The sequence below is a fragment of the Buteo buteo genome, chromosome 13, assembly GCF_964188355.1.
Source record: "Buteo buteo chromosome 13, bButBut1.hap1.1, whole genome shotgun sequence".
Classification (NCBI taxonomy): Eukaryota; Metazoa; Chordata; class Aves; order Accipitriformes; family Accipitridae; genus Buteo; species Buteo buteo.
Window position 1 is genome coordinate 8,116,790 of NC_134183.1, and position 19,526 is coordinate 8,136,315.

General features: G+C 43.8%; 2 protein-coding genes across 4 annotated transcripts in view; both read right to left on the minus strand.

Annotated features, from left to right (window-relative positions):
- Positions 1 to 128: 128 nt before the first annotated feature.
- Positions 129 to 9,834, minus strand: SLC25A19 (solute carrier family 25 member 19). Of its 3 annotated transcripts, none has more exons than XM_075044516.1 (7): positions 9,751 to 9,834; positions 9,328 to 9,475; positions 8,663 to 8,818; positions 7,693 to 7,863; positions 6,534 to 6,717; positions 5,247 to 5,377; positions 129 to 4,015 (listed from the first exon to the last, which is right to left on the minus strand). In XM_075044516.1, the coding sequence occupies exons 2-7, from the start codon at positions 9,451 to 9,453 to the stop codon at positions 3,815 to 3,817; spliced, it is 969 nt and encodes a 322-aa protein (XP_074900617.1). In that variant the 5' UTR covers positions 9,454 to 9,475; positions 9,751 to 9,834; the 3' UTR covers positions 129 to 3,814. The 3 variants fall into 3 exon arrangements, with proteins under 3 accessions (XP_074900617.1, XP_074900616.1, XP_074900618.1); XM_075044515.1 differs by having other exon boundaries at positions 9,725 to 9,829; XM_075044517.1 differs by having other exon boundaries at positions 9,814 to 9,826.
- A 1,364-nt stretch (positions 9,835 to 11,198) lies between these two features.
- GRB2 (growth factor receptor bound protein 2) overlaps positions 11,199 to 19,526 on the minus strand; it is a 53,714-nt gene continuing 45,386 nt past the window's right edge. The window contains exons 4-6 of the mRNA XM_075044518.1: positions 17,633 to 17,755; positions 14,909 to 15,077; positions 11,199 to 13,510 (exon numbers count right to left, since the gene is read on the minus strand). Coding sequence (XP_074900619.1) covers positions 13,325 to 13,510; positions 14,909 to 15,077; positions 17,633 to 17,755 — 478 coding nt within the window. The 3' untranslated portion in view covers positions 11,199 to 13,324. The remainder of the gene's footprint in view (positions 13,511 to 14,908; positions 15,078 to 17,632; positions 17,756 to 19,526) is intronic.

A 19,526-nucleotide genomic window follows, 5' to 3' on the forward strand; every position in this document is an offset into this window, starting at 1 on the left:
CCTGCTGCCCCACACTCTGGGCCCTGATTATCCCCCCTTTTGGGCAGCAGGAGGGCCATGTTGGTCCTGTGGGGTCCAGCTGAGAGTAGGCAGGAGGAGGAAAGCAATAAACAAACTGCAGGCAGACATGAGCATAACAAAATATTTAATGTACCTTTTCTCAAAGGTAGGCAGGCATTGTGCGCATTGTGCTCGGATGCTTTCAGACAATGGCAGCTGCAAAAGATCCACTTAGGCAACACAGCAAAATGCCGCAGAGAATTACAGTTCTACATCACAAGAGAAACTTAAACCCAAATTAAATATAATCTATTCCAAACCCCACTGCAAAACATTCATTTCTTTTCAAAAATGATGCTATGCAGCTTCCTGAAAACAGGACTGTCCTAGGAACTCGGCGCTGCAGGAAACAGTGTGTTCATCACAGAACTTGTGCGTCAATGTTCTCCTGTCCGAGGCCAGCAAAGAGCAACGGTGGATCCCCTAACAACTACAGTGCAACTCATCTGGAACACTTTGCCTGCTAAAGTGCTTTTGGACATTCTGATGGTAAAAGGCACTAGAAGAAAACAAACGCTATTGCTGAGCAGCTTGTGAGGTGAATTTCAGGCAACGCAAATCCCCGCTGATAGGATTACATCATAGTGAAATCCCAGCCATCCCAACGGGGAAAATCCGGTGCAGTCTCACAGCGAGTTACTCACCGCGTTGAGTCACTTGAAACTGAACTGGTGTGTAGTTTCTGAGAGCAAATCTGTTCCAGCATATGGGACAACAAGGTGACTAGAGATCTCTTCCATCTCCCGCTCCTCTAGTCTAGGAAATTTAGCTTCAAATGGCCTGTATTTTGCCAGAGCAGCATCAGAAATAAGACCTGTCCTACTGCTTCATACTAAACCGGTCTCATTCCCAAAGAGAAAACAACATTGCTGTCACAGTCCTTTCCCCAGCAGCGACTCCTAGTTAGCAAACTGCACGTTGGGAATTTATGACAGATGCTGCTGACCAGAGGCGAGGGATGAAGCAACTGTTAGATGCAACTTCTAATATTGTATAATTGAGGTTGTCACACCTTTCTCCTTCACTCATTAGAAGACTAGGTGCCTTTATGGGCCTGTAACATTTATGACTAACAGCCCAAAGGGATATATAAACCAGGCTGCGTGCCAAAGCCCTCCGACCAGGGAGTATCTCCTCCACAGCCTGGGCCAGACTGGCATAACTCAAACTCTGACTTTGCCATCTATTGGATGGAGACAAGCTCATTTAATTTAGAGTGAAGGAAAAAACTATCACAGAGAGGAAAAGCTGCTCTATACTCTCCATTGCTGCGCTCTCTGCAGAGCAGCCGAGTTGCATGTCCCTAAAGCTGTATGCCTGCATCAGCAGCAAGCTGCACAGCACACTCGAGGAACATCATCTTAGCAAAGCACACAGTTTTTCGGTTTTTATTCTTTACACCCCTGTGACAACCAAAGCAACTCACACTCTGTTCCAGAGGTAGCAATTCCCACTACTGAGTTCCTAACCAGTTCCTCTCTATTTTGTGCAGTTTAACAGCAGCTCTTTGACATAAAGTGGAAAACAAGAATCCTGTAATGTTTAGACAGGATAGATGGGTCCCAATTTTGTATGGAAGCCTAGGTCTGGACAGAAAATTTTCAGTCCTGTCCCTGCTAACCACGACAGCATTCCTCTCTACCAGCAGCCAAAAGACAGTAACAAACCCAACCTGTTTGTGTCTGTTTTGAAACAAGATATGTCTCTCCCTCAGAAGGATGTCATGAGGCTAAGTTCATTACTCGTTATGATGTCTTTCCAAGAACAACAGATGAACAATAAACAAAGGCAAAATATTGTTAAGAAGATTTTCGGGGAATCTCAGAAGAGCCTAAATAATCCAGGAAAATGTCAACAGGACTGAGGCACTTTGAGAAACTTCACATTCTTTGCATTTTCTCCTCTAAACAAAACTGCCCATTTTTAGAGTACATGCAGTTAACTCCCTCTTCAAGGCTCATGTATTAGCCTCCTGCCTGACACTGACACTGCTCAATGAATTTAATTTTACGTAGCTCTCAAAGTCACCTGCAGTGAAACAGCCACTTTGCACTCCAAGATCTCAAATCACAGCAGACACAAAGTTATTTGGCCTAGGCTTGCAAGGAATCTCTCTAGATATCTCAGCCACCAGTGAGACAGCTGCTCTTTAAAAACAGCCTCTCACAATAGTTCAGGATAAGTGAGCAATGCTGATATGCTCAAAATCGCCAGGAGAAGTTACGTCAACAGAATGGAATTAGTCACGCTGGAATTTGGCCAGACCACTTGGGATTAACACCCTAAACATTGCAAAGAAGCCACGAAAGTTCTGCATGAAGAGAAGAACCATCAAACCATCCTCTAAATAACTGCAGTGCTCTGCCCTATCCACTACTCGCCAGATGACTAACATGCTTTTGCATCACAGTGGCTATTCCTCTGAAGTCTACCTTCCACACACTGGTCCAGCCACACCCTGCTCAGCTTGAAAAAACAGAGAATAGAAGAGGAGGAGGAAATTAATTTTCCTCTTTTTCCCTGTTACGTAAATCAGAGTAGTTTTTTTTTTTTATTACCATTCACAAAACCTTTCAAACTCCAGAAAAACACTTCTGCAGCTCTAATTCAATCATCCTTTTCTTGTCAAACACCAGGGCAAACCAACCAATTCTGATTTGATGTTCCGTCCTCTCACTTCAGCTAATCTTGTCAAAACATTTTCATTTGTTAGCACCACTGTAGGACTGAGGTTCAGAAATGTTTTGAGGCCACTACAGAAATACTTGCTAGAAACATTCAAAAGTGGTATTTAAAAAAAACCCCAAAATGACATTTACTAGTTTCCACAGGACTTTTCCTTCATTATTCCAACTTAGACTAAGTATTTCTAAAACTCTATACAGCATCTGTTTACTCACTGCATCAAAGCAAAGAACACTGAAGTAAGAATTGGGCTTGCGTGTTGAATCCCCTTACAGCGGGGTTCTTAATCTGCAGGTCTACTTGTAAAAAGCATGACTGAGGTAAAGCAAAACCCTCAGAGATGTATGGCAAGACATGCAGGAAGAGAAATGGGCACTTAGGATACAACCAAGCTCACCAGAGTTAAAGAAAGAGAAAGGTTGGGTCAGCATGATCCACTAGAAGATTCTGTGTTTAAGGTGGCTGAGAACGCACAGCCAGCAAGAGGTAATCAAGAAGCAGCAGCTGGCAGCAAAGAAAAGGAAAAGGGAGGTTCTGTGCACACTAAAGAGGTTTTAACTGACTTCACAACAGCAGGACAGAGCTACCTGTGCAACACCAAAAAAAGAATACGATGCAAACAGCAGGCCATAAAGCAAGGAAATAAAGCTGTGCAGATGCAGTGATAGGAAGTGACGTTACGTTGGTTATGCAGCACTAGCTAGGCCAGGATCCCTCTATGTGATCCAGGGCAAGCACAGGAATTCACCCACTTTATTGGGTGCCTTTTCAGAGCACGGTCTCTGCTAGGTAGTTTTCTGCTTGGTTCCCCCGCTCCCCACTAAATGTGTGCTGATATGAGAGGAGACAGAGGAAAAAAAGTGCTCAGTTGAACAGCTTCCAGCAAAGTAGTTCAGTGTCTTCAGAAGAACTGCAGTCGCCTTTTCCTTCTGCTTGGTCCCACGAGGCGATTTCCTGCAGGCTGGTGGAGCTCTGGGAGCTCTGACATTTCCAACGTGCTCACAACAGAGCAAAGCCATCAGTTTCCCTTCCTCCAGGAGAACCCCAGGTAGCCACATACACGCCCCTTTCAGCCTTCTGTCCTCGTAGTGCTATCGGTGTTCTTCAGGGCACACAGCAGGCTGCAGAACAGCTCATACCAAAAGAAGACAAGGCCAGTAGAGACAGCAGCTTTCAGCAAGCTGGGCGAAAGGCCCTTGAAGAATCCACCTGGGCCCTCCTCTCGCATGATCTGCCTTATGCAGTCCAGGAGACCCCTGTACATCCGCACCTGGGAGAGAAATGGCAAAAAGGTTAAACAAGAAAACTCCAGGACAACTTATGTGGAAAAGAACACAGAGATCCCTAAACTATACCACAGAAACATAATCTAGATGTGCAGCCTGGAATTGCCTTTCTGCCTGTTACTATAAATAAGTGAAAGTTTCGGAGAGCCAGTTTGTAGAGAGTGGGGTAGAGGAAAAGTACATATTTTGCATCAGTAATGACTTATGCAGATCATTCTAATTGAATGGCTGTAAAATCTTTATGCTACAACAGCATGTATTATTTATGGTACAAGTTTGTGAAGTAATTATTTCAGATTGTGCTGCTGCTGTTTTCCATCCCCTTCACTCTCTAAGGAGGGACAACTTTTCAGTTTTCTGACAGAAAGAAAACACAGCTACAGCACTTAGATGTCTCTAAATCAGCTATCTGCATGTCATCGTGTCACACTGTGGAGGTTTAACATCTTGTGACACCTCAATGCTAAGAACAAATTCTGTACCTCACTGGAAGAGTAGGAGCATCCAATGCAATGGGTTAAGACTCCAAATTCCTATCCCGGAGTTTCTTGAAGTACAGACTAATTTGCTTCTCAGATCCAAGGAATTTGAAGGAAAAAAGACAATTTCCACATTTCACAGAAAAAAGAGATAGTTCCTTGAAAGATCTGTATTTGTCTTACAGTGTATTTTGAGGTGGTAAGGATGGTGCTAAAGAACACCAGAAGTAGTTGCTTTGAATTTCAGGATGTTCTGGTACATAAGACACATGCTGAACACTTAGTGCTCATTCCTTGTATCAAACTATTAATTGCAGAAAAGGATCTTGACAGCCAGGCGATCCCATCATTAAGCTAGTGTTATCCTCTACCAGTAATTTGGTCCTGAATCAGAAATACCAAGCCACAACTAGAGAAGTAATTTGAAACCCCTTTGCCTGCCTAACGCATCCCCAGCTCCAAGACAGCCAACCTGATGGAGATGGATGAGAAGGCAGAGCACAGGCATGTTGGACAGTGTCATAAAATTAACCCAGTATATTCATGCAGCTATTCCCATTATTAAGCAAGACCAATGCTCAGCTCCCAGAAGTTCCCTGGGAGCTCCCAACCCAAATAAGAACACAACAGGTACCACTGGTGAATCATCACTGCATTCTAGTGCAAAGGACTGGCTCTGAATTGTCTTGATGAAAATCCATGCTCGTGAAAATCAGTCAATTCCAACATTTCTCACCTGCCCAAAGGCTGCCCGGGCACGCTCAAAGCCACCCACTTGCAGTCGTTTTTTGAACAGGTCAAAAGGGTAAGTGAGGGTTTTGCTGATGATTCCAGCGCAGCTGCCACAAACAAGGTTTTTAACATTGCCTGAGAAGCAGGAAGGGGAGAGGATAGCAGGGAGGGAAAAAAGAGTTCTGATTAAAGATCATGAGAGGTAAGTGAAAAATCACTTTTCATAAGAAGTAAGGCCAAAGAGGCCCTTTAAAGTTACATCACCTCTTCTGCATAGCTTGGGCCACAGAACCTCAATCTGCATTTTCTACATGAGGCTTACAATGTCCATTGGAGCCGAGTGTAATGGCTCATCTTGGTTCAGTACGCTGATTTATGTTTTTGCTCTGGCAAGTGGCATTGTACAAAAAACCCCAGTCACCAGTGAACCTGCCACTAGTGAGTGGAAAAAGTTTTCATGTCCCCCAGTAAAAGCCGGAGATCTTGCACTCCTGATGGCTCAAAGTGACTTATTGGAATAAGTCACAAGCTGACACTGCCTGATGATTTCAGAGGCTTGTGGGAAATGAGTTTTGCGATATTAGATTTTTTCCTGACAAACATGAGTTCCCAGCACAAAACCACCACCAGCCTCTGCCATCTAAAAATAAATATGCAGACATGATACTGAACAGTCTATTTCCTTGATTGAAATTCCATTGAGGAACAAAACCACAATGATGCTACATATCCTATCTCTCAGGGAGGCACTGGTATCTAGAACTGTCAAGGTGACAGGTCCCATCAGGAGGAGGTTCTTTTATAACGGAGCTAGAAATCAACATAAAAATATCAAATGAAGAGCTTGGCAGTTTTAAATTAGGCTAAATGAATCCTCTTCTGTAACAGCTGTGCTGGAATCTGCAGGCAGATTTCCTGAGGAAATCCAAGAGTCCTGTCCCCACAGCACTAATGAAACTGAGAGAAAGATTACACCAGCACTGTCTTCCCACAGTATGAGTAATGTGACACAGCTCAAGGAAGAGTACCCTGGCCCGTGACACGTCACTTTCCCATCCATTCACATTTCCATCATGGTTATTCCATAACATGAGTTGCTTGTAAACTTGACTGTACTTACTTTCACATTATGTGTGCAGGAGTAACAATGAGAGATGGGAAATTGAGATACTTTTCAGATGTTGCATTGAAAAGAGTGATAGCACAGAAAACTCAGCTTATGTCAGTCTCCCAAACTAGCATTCATCCTCTCTTTCTCTCCAGATCAGACATCACTGTCCCAAGTGCCTACCTCCTTTCTTTTCTTCAGCTGGAATCACCCATTCAGAAAACTGTTGCAGGATGTTGTAGGAGGAGAACTGGAGACCAGCATACGGAAAGATAGCAATGATTGTGGGGGTCAAACCTCTATAGAAAGTCCGAGGCCCTTCTGTCTGGTACATCGTCACCACTGCATGGCGAAGGTTAGGATAGATCTGGACAATAAAGAAGAGGCTGACTGTCTAGTGAAACAGGCTTAAAAACAGCAAACCAAAGGACAGGCTATTTCCAAGTAATGAGGACGGGCATTTCCCACTGCCCAAAATACAATTGGCTGATTTTCAGCACAAAGTGATGAACAATGTGGTTTTGCACATCTTCACACAGTATTCTCAGCTAATGCCTTGTGACTCTCACAAGCAACCTGACAACCTAAACCTACCTCTGAGCCACAAGAGACTAACTGAACGAACGATCGTTATCTCTGCACTGAAAGGCCTGGGCTGACATTGTATCCCACATCCAAGCTGTGCTTCTGAGGGGATGAAACAAGGCACAGAACTGAGAGCTGCGGCCTGAGACCACTTGCATCATAGATATTTATTTTTCTCTTAACAGCTCTGCTTGCTCCTGCCACAGAATTCATATAATATATATTGTGATTCTACTGCAGGGTAAGTCAAAAACCAGAAATGGCTCTGATACAAACCCATATAAGTCTAGTTATTACAGACCTAATTAGCATGGAGACCAATTGTTGCATAAAAAAGAACATGAAACACAGGTGAAAGGTGACTGGTTTCAAGTATCACCTCCATCATTATCTAAACATGACTCTATGCAAGTGGAAAGTTTAAAACATGCGATGTTCAACAGACTGTGGAATGCATTCTATAAATGGCCAACAGCCGAAATGAAAGTTAAGTTATCCTGTTAAGGACAGTTTCTCATTTCTGGATCACCTGTCAGGAGTCAAACATGATCAGGAGCAGCAAAACATAATTAAGAAAGCTGTGTCAACAGCACAGAGGATAACTTGGCAACAGTGCAAACATTGCCCAATAACAGCACCTGCTCCTTTATTCCAACCCACAGACTCTTATGTACTTTTCAAACCTCCTGTATTCATACACATGAAATATTGCTACTGCTATGGATGACAATTCCAAATATTGAATCCTCAACCATACCTTAGGCTCACCCTGAGCAGCAAAGCGGGTGCGTAGTGTGTCAACAGGCTGAACTGCAACAGTGGCGGTGCAAGCAGCCAGTCCACCGCAGACGAAGTGCACGAAGGAATCGCGGGCATTGTATGCGGTGACATTGTGCACCAGTTTTGTCAAGCTTTCAAATGCCATGAACTTACAGAAACAAACACACACAGTTCAAGGAGTCAATCCTTATCATTGACACAGATCTCCCACTCCTCTTTCATTTCACCACAAGAGCTCCACCCACCGCTCGTAACCACCTTCTGTCTCTGTCCTTCAAAAGTCCTCCCCAACTTGCAACCTGTGGGAGCATGTGCTCAAGAATACCTTGTAAAAATTACTGAGCAGCCCAGGGAATACTTGGGATATTCTGATCTCTTGACACTTCTGCTAAATCTTGCATTTAGAATTATGAAAAACTCATTTTAATGCCCCATGTATCCTGAAGAGTATCTGCTGTATTACAGATATGCTGTCCGTTACTCTTTCAACCACTGCTCGTAAAACATGTTGTTAATATTTACAAATTAAGCATAACAATGCTGTGTAAAACATCATCATTAACTTCACTGATTTTTTTTTACTAACAAGCTGTCAGGGTGACAACGTGAACCAAAGCAAAAAACTACACAGGCTTGGAACATGAACAGCTAAGCCAAGTGTTAGGAACAAACAGGGCTTGTCTATGACACCTGATACAGAGAGAACTTGGTTTGCTCTAGCTGTGCTCCAGGCTGGCCAGGAAGGCCGTTCAGCAAGCTCAGGAACATTAACTTCAGCATTGTACATCAGCATTATACAACTACACATCTTTGAGACTGGAGCTGGCTTGTATCAGTACAATTTAAACCTGGACCTTCCTGCATCTGCCCACGCAGCCAGTCTGAAGAGAAGCAAAGCAGAGTCCTATGCACGTACACTGGGCCCAGATGATGTCTGTTCACCTTACCTGAACAGCTCCGTAGCCAACTGAAAGGAGCTGAGCGGGAACATGGCCCTTCCAGAAGGCTAGCAACCCCTCTTCCTGGGAGATGCGCTGTACAGCTTGCAAGATGCCATGATACTTAGCCCCTGGGTTTCTGGAGGAGAGCTGCTCGATCTGAAGCTGGAGGAAAATAGAGAAAATATTTTCAATTCCAGATCGCATTTCAACAAGGTTCAAGCGTCCAATTCAGGAATTCACAACCCTGTCAGCCAACGAATACTAAGAGGTTACATTCTGTCTTCCCACAGAATCACATCTAGAACTGACTGGGATTCTATTTACGTAGGGCTCTAAAAGAATAAAAACATGCATGCAACACAAATGTAATCAGTAGGGATGATGGTGAAATTCAGCTGGTGGAAAGCATTCAGAAAAACAGAGAAAGAGAACAAATGATGAAAAACACAAGATCCCATTCAAACAGACAAGTTAAGTTACATAAACAGAAGCGGTGGACACAAGATAGCCCTTCTACCTCGCATAACCTGTATACAATGTAGGTGAGGGCTGATGAGCAGATTTACTGCTCTCGGGTTGCACAGGTGACCTATTCATCCAGGACAAGATCAGCTCTGCTCTGTAACAGGCTCTTTCACCCCCTGCCCCCAAGCATGCCACGAGGCAGGTACCTGAAAGCGGATCTTGATGACGTCCAAGGGACTGACAAGGACCCGACTGACCAAGCCAGATGCTGATCCTGCTACCGCCGCTTCCACCGAGGAAACGCACTTGGCCTCAGGGTCATAGCCGACCATGCCTGCCTGGCGTCCCCGCAGCCTGGGAGGGGGACACGGGCCCCAGTGAGCCCTCCCGCAGCCAAGAGGCTCCTTCCCACCCCAAGAGACTACGGCCTCACCGCCCTCCCCTCACAGACCACCCCCCGGCCCAAAGGCCCACAACCGCCCCTCATCCCAAACCCCTTCCTCATCCCGCGGGCCACACAGACACCCCGCCACACGCACCACAACCCCACCCCCACGGCAGCCTCCCCCCTCCCCACGGGCCCCTCTGCCCCGCGGCAGGCACCGGTGGGGGGGGATAAAGAGCCAAACCCCGGGCGGAGCCGGCGGCGGTCGGCGGCCCAGGGCGGCGGTGCGCGGCCACGGCCGCCTCACCCTCCCGCCGGCTCCTCCGCGCCGCACTGCGCCTGCGCGCCGCGGGGGGCGCTGGGAAATGTAGTCCCGCAGCCCCGCCCAGGGGAGCGCCGTGTCCGAAATGGAGGGCTCGGCCCCGAGTCTTTCGTGCTTCTCAAAACAACGCCGGCACAGGGGAGCCCCGCTCCCGCAGCTCCCGTGCTGCTGGATCAGGAGGCTGACAGTAAAATAAGCGGAGATTTAGGCTTCTTCCTGCAGCCCGCCCCCAGCCTGGCCGACCCAGGTGCCAAAGCTGGCGAGCGGGAAAGGAAAACACCCATAAAGAAGGGACTCGCGTTCAGCGGTTCTTCCACCACGGCCTTAGCCTTGACATCATACGATCACAGCAGCAACAAACACTCTTCTTCCCTCTGTAAAGCACAAGGAAAGAAAGGTTTTCCTAAACTTTTCAGTAGGTACCCAAGGTACGAAGAGCACGCAATTTTGAGCAACGTGTTCTGCTACAGCATTACAAAAAAGCCAAGAGCTCTGGACCACACTGCAAATCCTTTCTATGCTGACTTCACTGGCACAAATGAAAAATAAAGAACGCATCATGGGAACACTCAGGTATTTCTGAGCAACTACAAACTCCTTGACTACATCTGTACTTGAGCACGGTAACTAAGAACAACTGTTAAAAAACAACCCAAACCCTCATGTGGGCCTTTTTGTATTGTATATTAAAATCGACTAAAAAATTCACAAGCACTTCCTGAACATAAGCAAAGGCTGGGGAGAAGCTGCGGAGCCAACAACAAACAGGTAACCTGCAGAGCTGCCCACACACCTTGTTAGCACAACTGAGCAGTTCCTTCAGGCAGCACAAGCAAAAACCATCTGCAAGGCACTGATCAAGCACAGCAAAAGCTCCTGCAACAGCCTGAGCCACAGCTGCTGTGCTTACACAAGTCATACACCCATCTTCCCCTCTGTCCTGCAGCAAGACGCTCCAGAAATAACTGGTGTCTTGTTCTTCATTACTGGCTCCTTACAACATTATGGTCCATACCGCTAGGGCACTTGAGCAGTTTGGTAAAAAGCTTAGAAAAAAGCAAGGGAAGAAATACAGAAGTGCCACCCTCCCGTTCAGTTGATAGATACACGGTCTTCAACCCTGGAAGCGATGCAATCATCCCTTTCCCCCCTCCTTGCTATTCACAATGCCACACATACCAAGTGACAGGGCTCGCCGTTGACTTAGCTTGAAAGAGTAATGAATTCAGCCAAGCATGCTGAGATTGAACCACGATGCTAAGGCGTCTGAGCACTTCAGGCCAGAGCACACCTTACAGCTTTTTCCTCCCACAGCAATTTAATGTCCTGTAAGTTACCTTGGTCAGTTAACTGAAATAACAGACAGATGCTCAAGTGAAGAATTCAATGTATATTTATTATTCACAGTTAATTACTATCTACCAAATGCTGCTGCAGAGTTAAAGGATTAAGTACATAGGCCTTTTTTATTTAAACACTGATTTTTTTTTTTTTAATATATATACACACACAAGACATATGTCTGCAAGGCTGCATGATATACACCAATTCCAAAATAAGGAAACAATCAAATGGTCCAGGTGTAGAATGCCATAGATTCCTTTTCCAATCACTTTACAAAGAAGGAAGAAAGTGAGTGACAGCTAGCAAGGATAGGGGGAGAAAGTAATACTCTACAGGATAGCTCTCTCTTTCACCTGCTGGAAAATTAAAGTGTAAGGCAGAGTCCATCTCAGGAATAAAACATTTGTAACACTTAGTACAAAAAAAGGCACCCTCCAACAAAAGATTGCCTGTGCTTAGGCAGGGCGGGAGGAGATCTCCGCTGCAGTTTTTGGATTCGTTGGTGGGGTGAAGGGATCCAGCCAAATGGCCATCAAAAGGAAAAATAACGCAACTGAAGATTGGCACAGAGAGCGGTGCAGCTTGATTGCTTTCTTTTCCATCCAATTTAATGTCACGCTGCTCTGGTGGAGGAGCAAATGGCCACAATAAATGCCATTATGGTGCGGGGTGGGGATTACAGTCATCACACAGCCTGCTGTGAATGGGGAGTGGGGTGGGGGAATCTACTTCAACAGTAACACTGACCTGAGGAGGGAGGAGAAACTGGAGAACAGTGATGCCAACCCCACTTTTCAAGAGCAACACAACTGCAAATATTCCCTATCCAGGCCAAAGAGACAGGCTGATTACATGCATCACGTAGAAACATTCACTAATAGCATAAAGTTTTTTCAAGCACTATTTCTTGAGGTTTCTCTGCGTTGTAAAGTTTTCCATCAAAGGAATGTACATTTTATAGGACATCTCAGGGCTATTATTTCTCAAATTCCCCCCTTAGCCCACCCTCCCTCCCCAAAATATTCTTCCACATTTTTCCTGGTCATAACTTTCCTCTTTTTCTTACTTCTTTTGAGGCTCCTGGTGCAGCTCCCCACCTCTGAGCAGCCTAAGCTGCCACTTGAATGCCTTGATTTGATTTTCCTTGGAATAAGGGAAGTTGAACAGTAAGACAAATCTTAAGATTAAAGCTCCATCTCTGTAGATTTTTCTCAAATGTCCATTGATAAAACCACCCTCCTTTACACCCTTCCCCCAAAAGTATTTATTTACACATAGGCAGAAAAAAACCCTCTGAAAAGCTCTGGACTGTCCTTTTAACTTAAAAAATAATAAAGAAAATAAGGGAAAGGCACTATGGAAAAAAATTACAGAATGTGCTCAACCGTACACCTTTAAGAAAAAACAAAAAAGCTGTCAGCACAGCATTAACAGACTTCAGTTGTACGTTGGAGTTTCTCAAAGCAGCTCTGTGACTCAAAAGAAGAAAAAAAAACAAACAAAAAAACCAGAATGAAAAGCCACACAACTCCTCTCCCTTCCCCTGCTTGGAAGCTGCTGAGCTTCAGAAGAAAGTGCCAAAGGAGAAGAGAATAAAAATTAGATTAACACCTCATCTTTCCCAGGCAAGAAGAGCTGAATGTTGAAGGCAAAAGCAGAGACTGATGATTTTTGTTTTTTTTTAAAGGCAGGACTGTGGATTTGGTTCTTCTCTCATGTCCCTTCATGTCAAATGAAGACCGTTTGCAGAGAGAGAAAATACCAGCAGAGTTTCTCCCTTTTCCTTTAACTGCATGGCTAGGACTTTATATGGCATTAAAACTTCATGCACTGATGGACAGAGGAGGAGGGGGAAACAAGAAGAGTGAATAAAAGGGGGTAACCCAGGAGCAGCTGAAGAAATTTGTTATTTTCATTTTTTTTTCTCTCTCTCTTTTTTTTTTTCCTAAAGATAAGTTTTGGTGTGTAAGTTGAACTCTTCCCCACCCCCCCCCACCCCTGAAGTTCCGTACTGAGTGAAGGAGCATCACCTCACGGTGAAAGGTGACTCAGGTTTTATCGCCGTGTGATTTTAGGTCACTGGCTGCAGTTAGGCTCTGTATGTGTATTTACTGTTTCTCTGGTTTCTTTAAATAATCTCTAATATTTATCTCTAGATGTTCCGGTTCACTGGGGTCACATAGTTGCGTGGAAACATGCCCGTCTGTCCGTGGCAGGCTCCCTTCCACCAGTTGGGGTCAGAATTGTCAAGAACTTGGATAAAGTCTCCACGACGGAAGCCCAGCTCTCCTTCCTCCTGGGGATCAAAATCAAACAGGGCCTGAACGTATGTAGGTTGCTGTAAGGGGAAAGAAAAAGATACGTAGTGAGAATCATCCACAGCACTCGAGACATCTGCTCCCTCAGGCAGTAGCTTGACTTACACCGGAGTTTAACAATAAACATTCAGGCTGTTTCATTTCCCTGCAAGCCAGCTTCCAACATCTGTAACAAGATGCTAAAATAGGAAAGCATAGTCTATAGATGACCTTAGAAAAAAGTCAAGTTTCTGTGAAAGAGCCAAAATAAAGATAGCAGATGACTCAGACGTTTTCCTAGTATTTTCCAGTCTTCATGACGTACTGTAAATCTGTACTCTATTGCAATACAATAGTCTTTTTGCTTATTCATCCTGTTTTCACCAACTGACAGCATGAATATTACTAATCTACCTAACACTGTGATACACAAAGTCCCCCCTAAAAACTGGATGTTGGCATTTTCCACACTTTCTTTAAAACCCTCCAATATAAAGAAATTCTATCACAAAGCATTTTGCCTGGTCAGCAAATAATTCCATTCTTATGGAAAAGCTAATGGTTCATTTAAAATGTGTTTGCATTCTTAAAATCATGAGGCTAGGAATGCATCTTGATGCTCGTCATTTTCAGCCAGCTGTTTTCTCATCCTCTGTTTATCACTGACCCAGCAGTTCAGAACCAGATGTTAATTCAGACAAACTGTGGCAAAGGGTGCCTGTGGCACCTGGACAGCAGTATGAATTCCACACCCCTTGTCTTCAAGCTAGAACTAGAATGCTGCACATGGAAGCAAAAGGATTTATCCAAAATTGACAAAAGATGCAGCTACATGCAACCTAACATTCTCATTGCCCTGGGAAATGGAACAAAACAAAGAGCTAGATACACACACACTGCTCTGCTGGCACTTAGCAGTAGTTTTTGGTTTCTCTTAACACTGGCTAGATCCAAACCAGAAAGCTAGAAGATGTTCCATATGCTATTACCTGTAACCACCTTTTCAGGAAAGGCCAGTACCAAAGCTTCACTGGCTACTGAGGGGTACAGTTCTGGCTATGAACCAGTATAAGTAGAACTATCTTTTCTTAGTGTGTCCTAAAACGGGAGTAAACCCATTGTTGATTCACAGAAATCAGATGACCCTCCTGCAACAGTATCCATAAACACTAAGACAAGTCAAGTGTTCAAGCAGCAACAGTAACACTTTGCCAGAACTGAAGGGGAGACTAGGGAGTTAGCAGGTAGGCTTTGCACAAACATCCAGCTTATTTACCGGTATAATTCTGGCTGCAGGATCTAAAGATACACTTCCACAGACAACAAAAATGTCAGTCAGCTTCTTTCCACTGCTATTCATTTACTCTAAGGTGCAATCCCACTTCTGACTGTGGTTGCAATAGTCTAAATAGTGCACTCTACGAGGACGCTTCTCTTACCTGTGGCACCTGTTCAATGTCCCGGAGAAATATTTGCTGGTTCCTGGAGACAGATGTGGATCTGTGATAATCTACCAGCTCGTTCAAAGAATTGAACTTCACCACCCAGAGGAAATACTTGCCAGCCCCATCTCGAAGCACCTTGAAGTGCTGCACATCATTTCCAAACCTGTGCGGAAAGAATGAAGAACACGCAAAAAAAAGCTCATTATTAATCATTGAGTACTCCTCTTTTGGGATTGTCAGCACAGAGTTTGGAACAAAAAGGTCCTTCAGGGCACAGTGGAAACTGTCAATGACACTGATAATACAGATACCAATTGGTTGCTGTAAAAAAGATTTCTGAAAGCCACTTATCAATTGTATTTTACAGAAATCAGTGATCAGAGAGAATCCCAATACTGAATTTATTTTGAAAAAAATCCTGCAAGCTTCACATGTGCTTTCCTTATAATAGGACTTCAGTTTAAAACGAGCTTTTCAAACCACTCTGAATTTGCACAAGTTTGAGGTCTTTTTGTAAAGGATGTGTCACAATACTCTATCTTGGATGCAACACAATATTTCAGCTTTTTATTTTACACTACATTGCCACATAGCTGGCATCCAGTACATGTACTTCTTGATGCACCTATGCAGTCATCTGAGTCACTGAAGACAGTGCACAGAATACCTAGGATACACGCCATGGACTTTACAGTACAAATGCAAGGTCACATTAAAGAAGCTGCACCATGGTGCCTTCCACTTCACATTCCCAAATACAAGATTTTGAAGTCAAACAGTACAAGTGCTTCGGTTTAGCTCTTCACACACAGCAATTTCACAACTGACTCAAGCCACTTTAGGTTTGTGCTACTTTGTGCTACTCTTGTTATGGTCCTGTACTTCTCAGAGTCTCAATCCCTCCCTCACACAGCACCAGTGGGTGTGAGTGATAATGCAATACGTAAACACCAGTCTCATTACAGGTAAACTGCTGGGAAAACACTGCCACAGGGAGGGTAGGATTGTCTCTTTTGGCAGCCAGTTTGGACTTATGCAAAAAGACTGTCTTGCAAAACAAAAGGATCTCTCTGGTCCTTAAAAACAACAACAAAAAACTCCTGCAAAACTCCAAAGTGTTCGACAGATGATGCTGCACTGTAACACAGCAACTTCAACTCTGTGTTAACAATTCTTCCTGACAAATGATGGCATTCAGTTGAAGCTACTTTTCCAACGATTTTATTCTGAATAAAGAGGAACTCCAAAGAGGTCCATTGGGATTTTCCAGATGAATGGTACATCGGTATTTTTACTTCAATTAAAACACTGAAAACAGAAGACAACTGTTCCTCACTTGGCATGCACAGCTTCTATACAGTGGCTGAAAAAGTAAACACTATCTTGACTGCAAAGCTAACACAAAACAACTCATGAGTACTGCCTCTGCTCTTCCTTCCTCAATCCAAGAGCTTCTCACCATTTCAAATCCTGCAGATCACTGTTTAGGAAAAATACTTTTCTATATTAAACAAACAGGAAAAAAAGACACCAACTGAGAAATTGCCACCAGATGGCAACACTAAGCTAACAGGTAGGCAGAGCTGTGCTATTTTAACTTTTATGTTTCTTAAAAGAATGCACTTTTTGGAATGAGGCTGCCATTCATATCTAGTATTCCAGCTCAGATGATTGTATCCAAGACAGAAATATAAATATCTCTAAAATCAGTGGCTTTAATCCAGTTTGTTGGCATGACTCAGTGCTGCTGTACAGTAGGACAAAAATTTGGTTACAGACCAAAGATGACCAGAAAAAAACAAAAAATACTGTCGAGACAGATCACTGATAGTCACAGAAAATAGAGCAAACTAGGAATCTTGCATGAATAATTGAAAATAGTATTGTTCGGATCCTAAAGAAAACCTTGCTCATTTCTGGTAGGAAAGGGGAAGATTACAGGAAAAAAAAAAAAGGCGAAATCAACTGCTGGGACAGAATCCCAACCCACGTTAAATTACCTCACATACCTTTTCAAGTTTCTAACACCTCTATTTTACAGTGACTTCAGATGGGCAAGATAGGTAGCATGGTATTATGAGGGCCATGGCTAACTAGCAGGAACTCCTGCTGGTTAACAGCCAGTACTACTAGTATGTTTGTTCAAGGATGAGAACTGTTCCTCCTCACTTCACTGTTATTAGACTGAGTTTCTCTACCAACATGGAATGCATTTGTGAGGGATCGAAAAGGCCTCTGTTTTCACAGCTCCATGTCCCAGTGCTAGACAACACAAATATCCCCAAAGCATGTGCCAAGCAGACATGAAAAACATATTTGGAAGTGTAGTACACAGGGAGAAGATAGAGTGATAACTTCTACTGCAGAAGAGGAATAAAGGAGGATGGGAGAAAACAGGTACACACTGGGCACTTTGTGGCTGTAAGGAGGAGGAATGGGATCCACATACAAACCCACAGATAGTGCCTGGGACTACATAAGCCAGACAGCAACATGCCACCAGGTCAACCCTGTAGGCTCATTACAAACCAGAGAATATATATATATTGTTCTACTAGAGAGGGAATAAATATCACTGGAAGAACAGGAACGCTACAGGGCATCTGGAAGATTATTCCTGCTCCTCAGCATTGACAATCACCTGCCCTTTACTCATGAGTCCAAATGAGCAGTAGGTGGCCTAATTACCACACATGATTGCTTCTAGGGATTACTTACTTGACTGAGAGAGAGAAGTCCCCAGGAGCGCTCTCACTCTCCCTGATAAGGAAGGCACCATCGTGTCTCTGTTTGCCTAACATCTCTTCAGCCTTCGCTCGGGGAATCTTTCCAAAAAACCACCTGTGTAGTGAGGAAAAGAAAACAATAGGGAAAGTTAAGAATTTTAATCCTTTCATGGAAGAGCTAGACATAGATATTGGAACAGAGATGAAATGATTCGTAACAGAAAAAACTACACTGCACCTCACTGTCACTCCAATACAGGCTACTGAACCATGCAGCTTTTCACAACATTTCATCCTGGCAATAAAGCAACCATGACTTGATAAGCAGGTGCTTGAAACAGCCCTATTTCAGCCAATTTAGCAAAGCAGAGATGTGGTAAGAGTGAAATCCTCAAATTACAGGATTTATTTTCAGAGGTGGAAAAAAACCTGCTCAAAGTTTAATGCATTATTCACATTGTTTTGCACCCTATTGTATCTGCAGTTTAGCATATAAAACATCACAATGAGAACCTAATGTACACAATCGCTTCACAGCAAAGTCCTGCTTTGTGAGACTAAGACGACTACCTTGGGAACTGGCTACAACCTTGGACAAAATTAAAACGTCTGCTGTGGTCTGCACTGATATCTTAGTAAGCAGGCCTCGTAACCTAAAGTCAAAGAGATTAAATGCCAAGCTCAAGCAAGAAACTCAAGTTCCTTCCTCTACCTCTAAGGAATAAAGTCTTATGCCTCTGCATACAAAGTTTTAATTATCCAAACTGTATGATGCCATCAACTCAGAGACAGCAAAGAAGTCCTGCACTGGTGGCTGGTCACTACTGAACTTCACTATGATGTAGCAGCATTTATTTCACTATTAGTACCCAAAGATAATCAGTGGGGAATAACTACACAGTCTCCTTTATTACTTATGCCCCCTAAGGAGAAGCCACCCATGCCTTAGCCATGATTTGTAAAGCAGACAATAAGAAAATTTAAGGTATTAAGGATTAAGCACAGAAACATCACTATTTTAGTGGGTAGAAATCTTAAAAAAAAATAAATTAGTATTTGCAAAATGCAAGGGAAACACTGCAAGTTCACTCACAGGTTTCTCTTCAGAAACACCACAGCTGTAGACAGCTGTAGAAACAAGATCCTGTCTATGGATTGACCCATCCTGCACAAATGGAAAGTGCATTTTGTATCAAAACAAATTTCTAGTCTCTTTTACATAAGGTGGTAAGACCCAGCTACTTCAGCAGAGAGAATGAGTAGCTTCATTCAGCAGCTGGTTGTTCCTGCAGCCCAGAGTCCAATCTTTCTGACCCCCATCAGAGCACTGTGGTCAAAGACAGGTATCATATGTCAGAAAGCTAAGGCAGGTGCCAGGAATGGAGTTACATGCAGACCAAGTGAGAAAAGTTCCCTCAAGGTCTCTCTGCTTCATTGCAGAGGAGTGCTGAGCTGGGCATGCCATTCGATTCTAGGAAAGATGCTGATAACACTTGTTTCAGTAGCCTATTTTTTGGCTTTCTCCTACAGTCAGGACAATCTAGCAGCTTTCACATAAGCAGTCACATGAAATAGCTGCACCATGGAAGCCATATCTGAAATTCTTCACAGCTGCATAGAAGTCAAAGCCACAGGCTGACCACCTCCGTGACACCACGGGTGAACCTACCTCAGGCAACCAGATCATCAGCACTGACCAACAGCACCTGGTCACGGGATTCTTGCCCATATTTACATTTGCATTTCCAGACTAATCCAAGATTAAAGGCAAACAATGGCTGAGTGGTAGGTCACATGACATGGGAAAAGCAGAACCATCTCCACAACCAAAAAGTACAGCTTTCAGTTTTGAGTAAGAGATCACACAGGATAGAAGCACTTACCAC

Excerpts from the sequence above, each read along its gene's own strand:
- SLC25A19 (XM_075044516.1), bottom strand. The coding sequence starts at position 9,453 with ATGGTCGGCTATGACCCTGAGGCCAAGTGCGTTTCCTCGGTGGAAGCG. Across the intron at positions 7,864-8,662 it reads TTGGCTACGGAGCTGTTCAG|TTCATGGCATTTGAAAGCTT; the intron begins GTAAGGTGAACA and ends TGTTTCTGTAAG. Across the intron at positions 5,378-6,533 it reads AGCTGAAGAAAAGAAAGGAG|GCAATGTTAAAAACCTTGTT; the intron begins GTAGGCACTTGG and ends CCTGCTTCTCAG.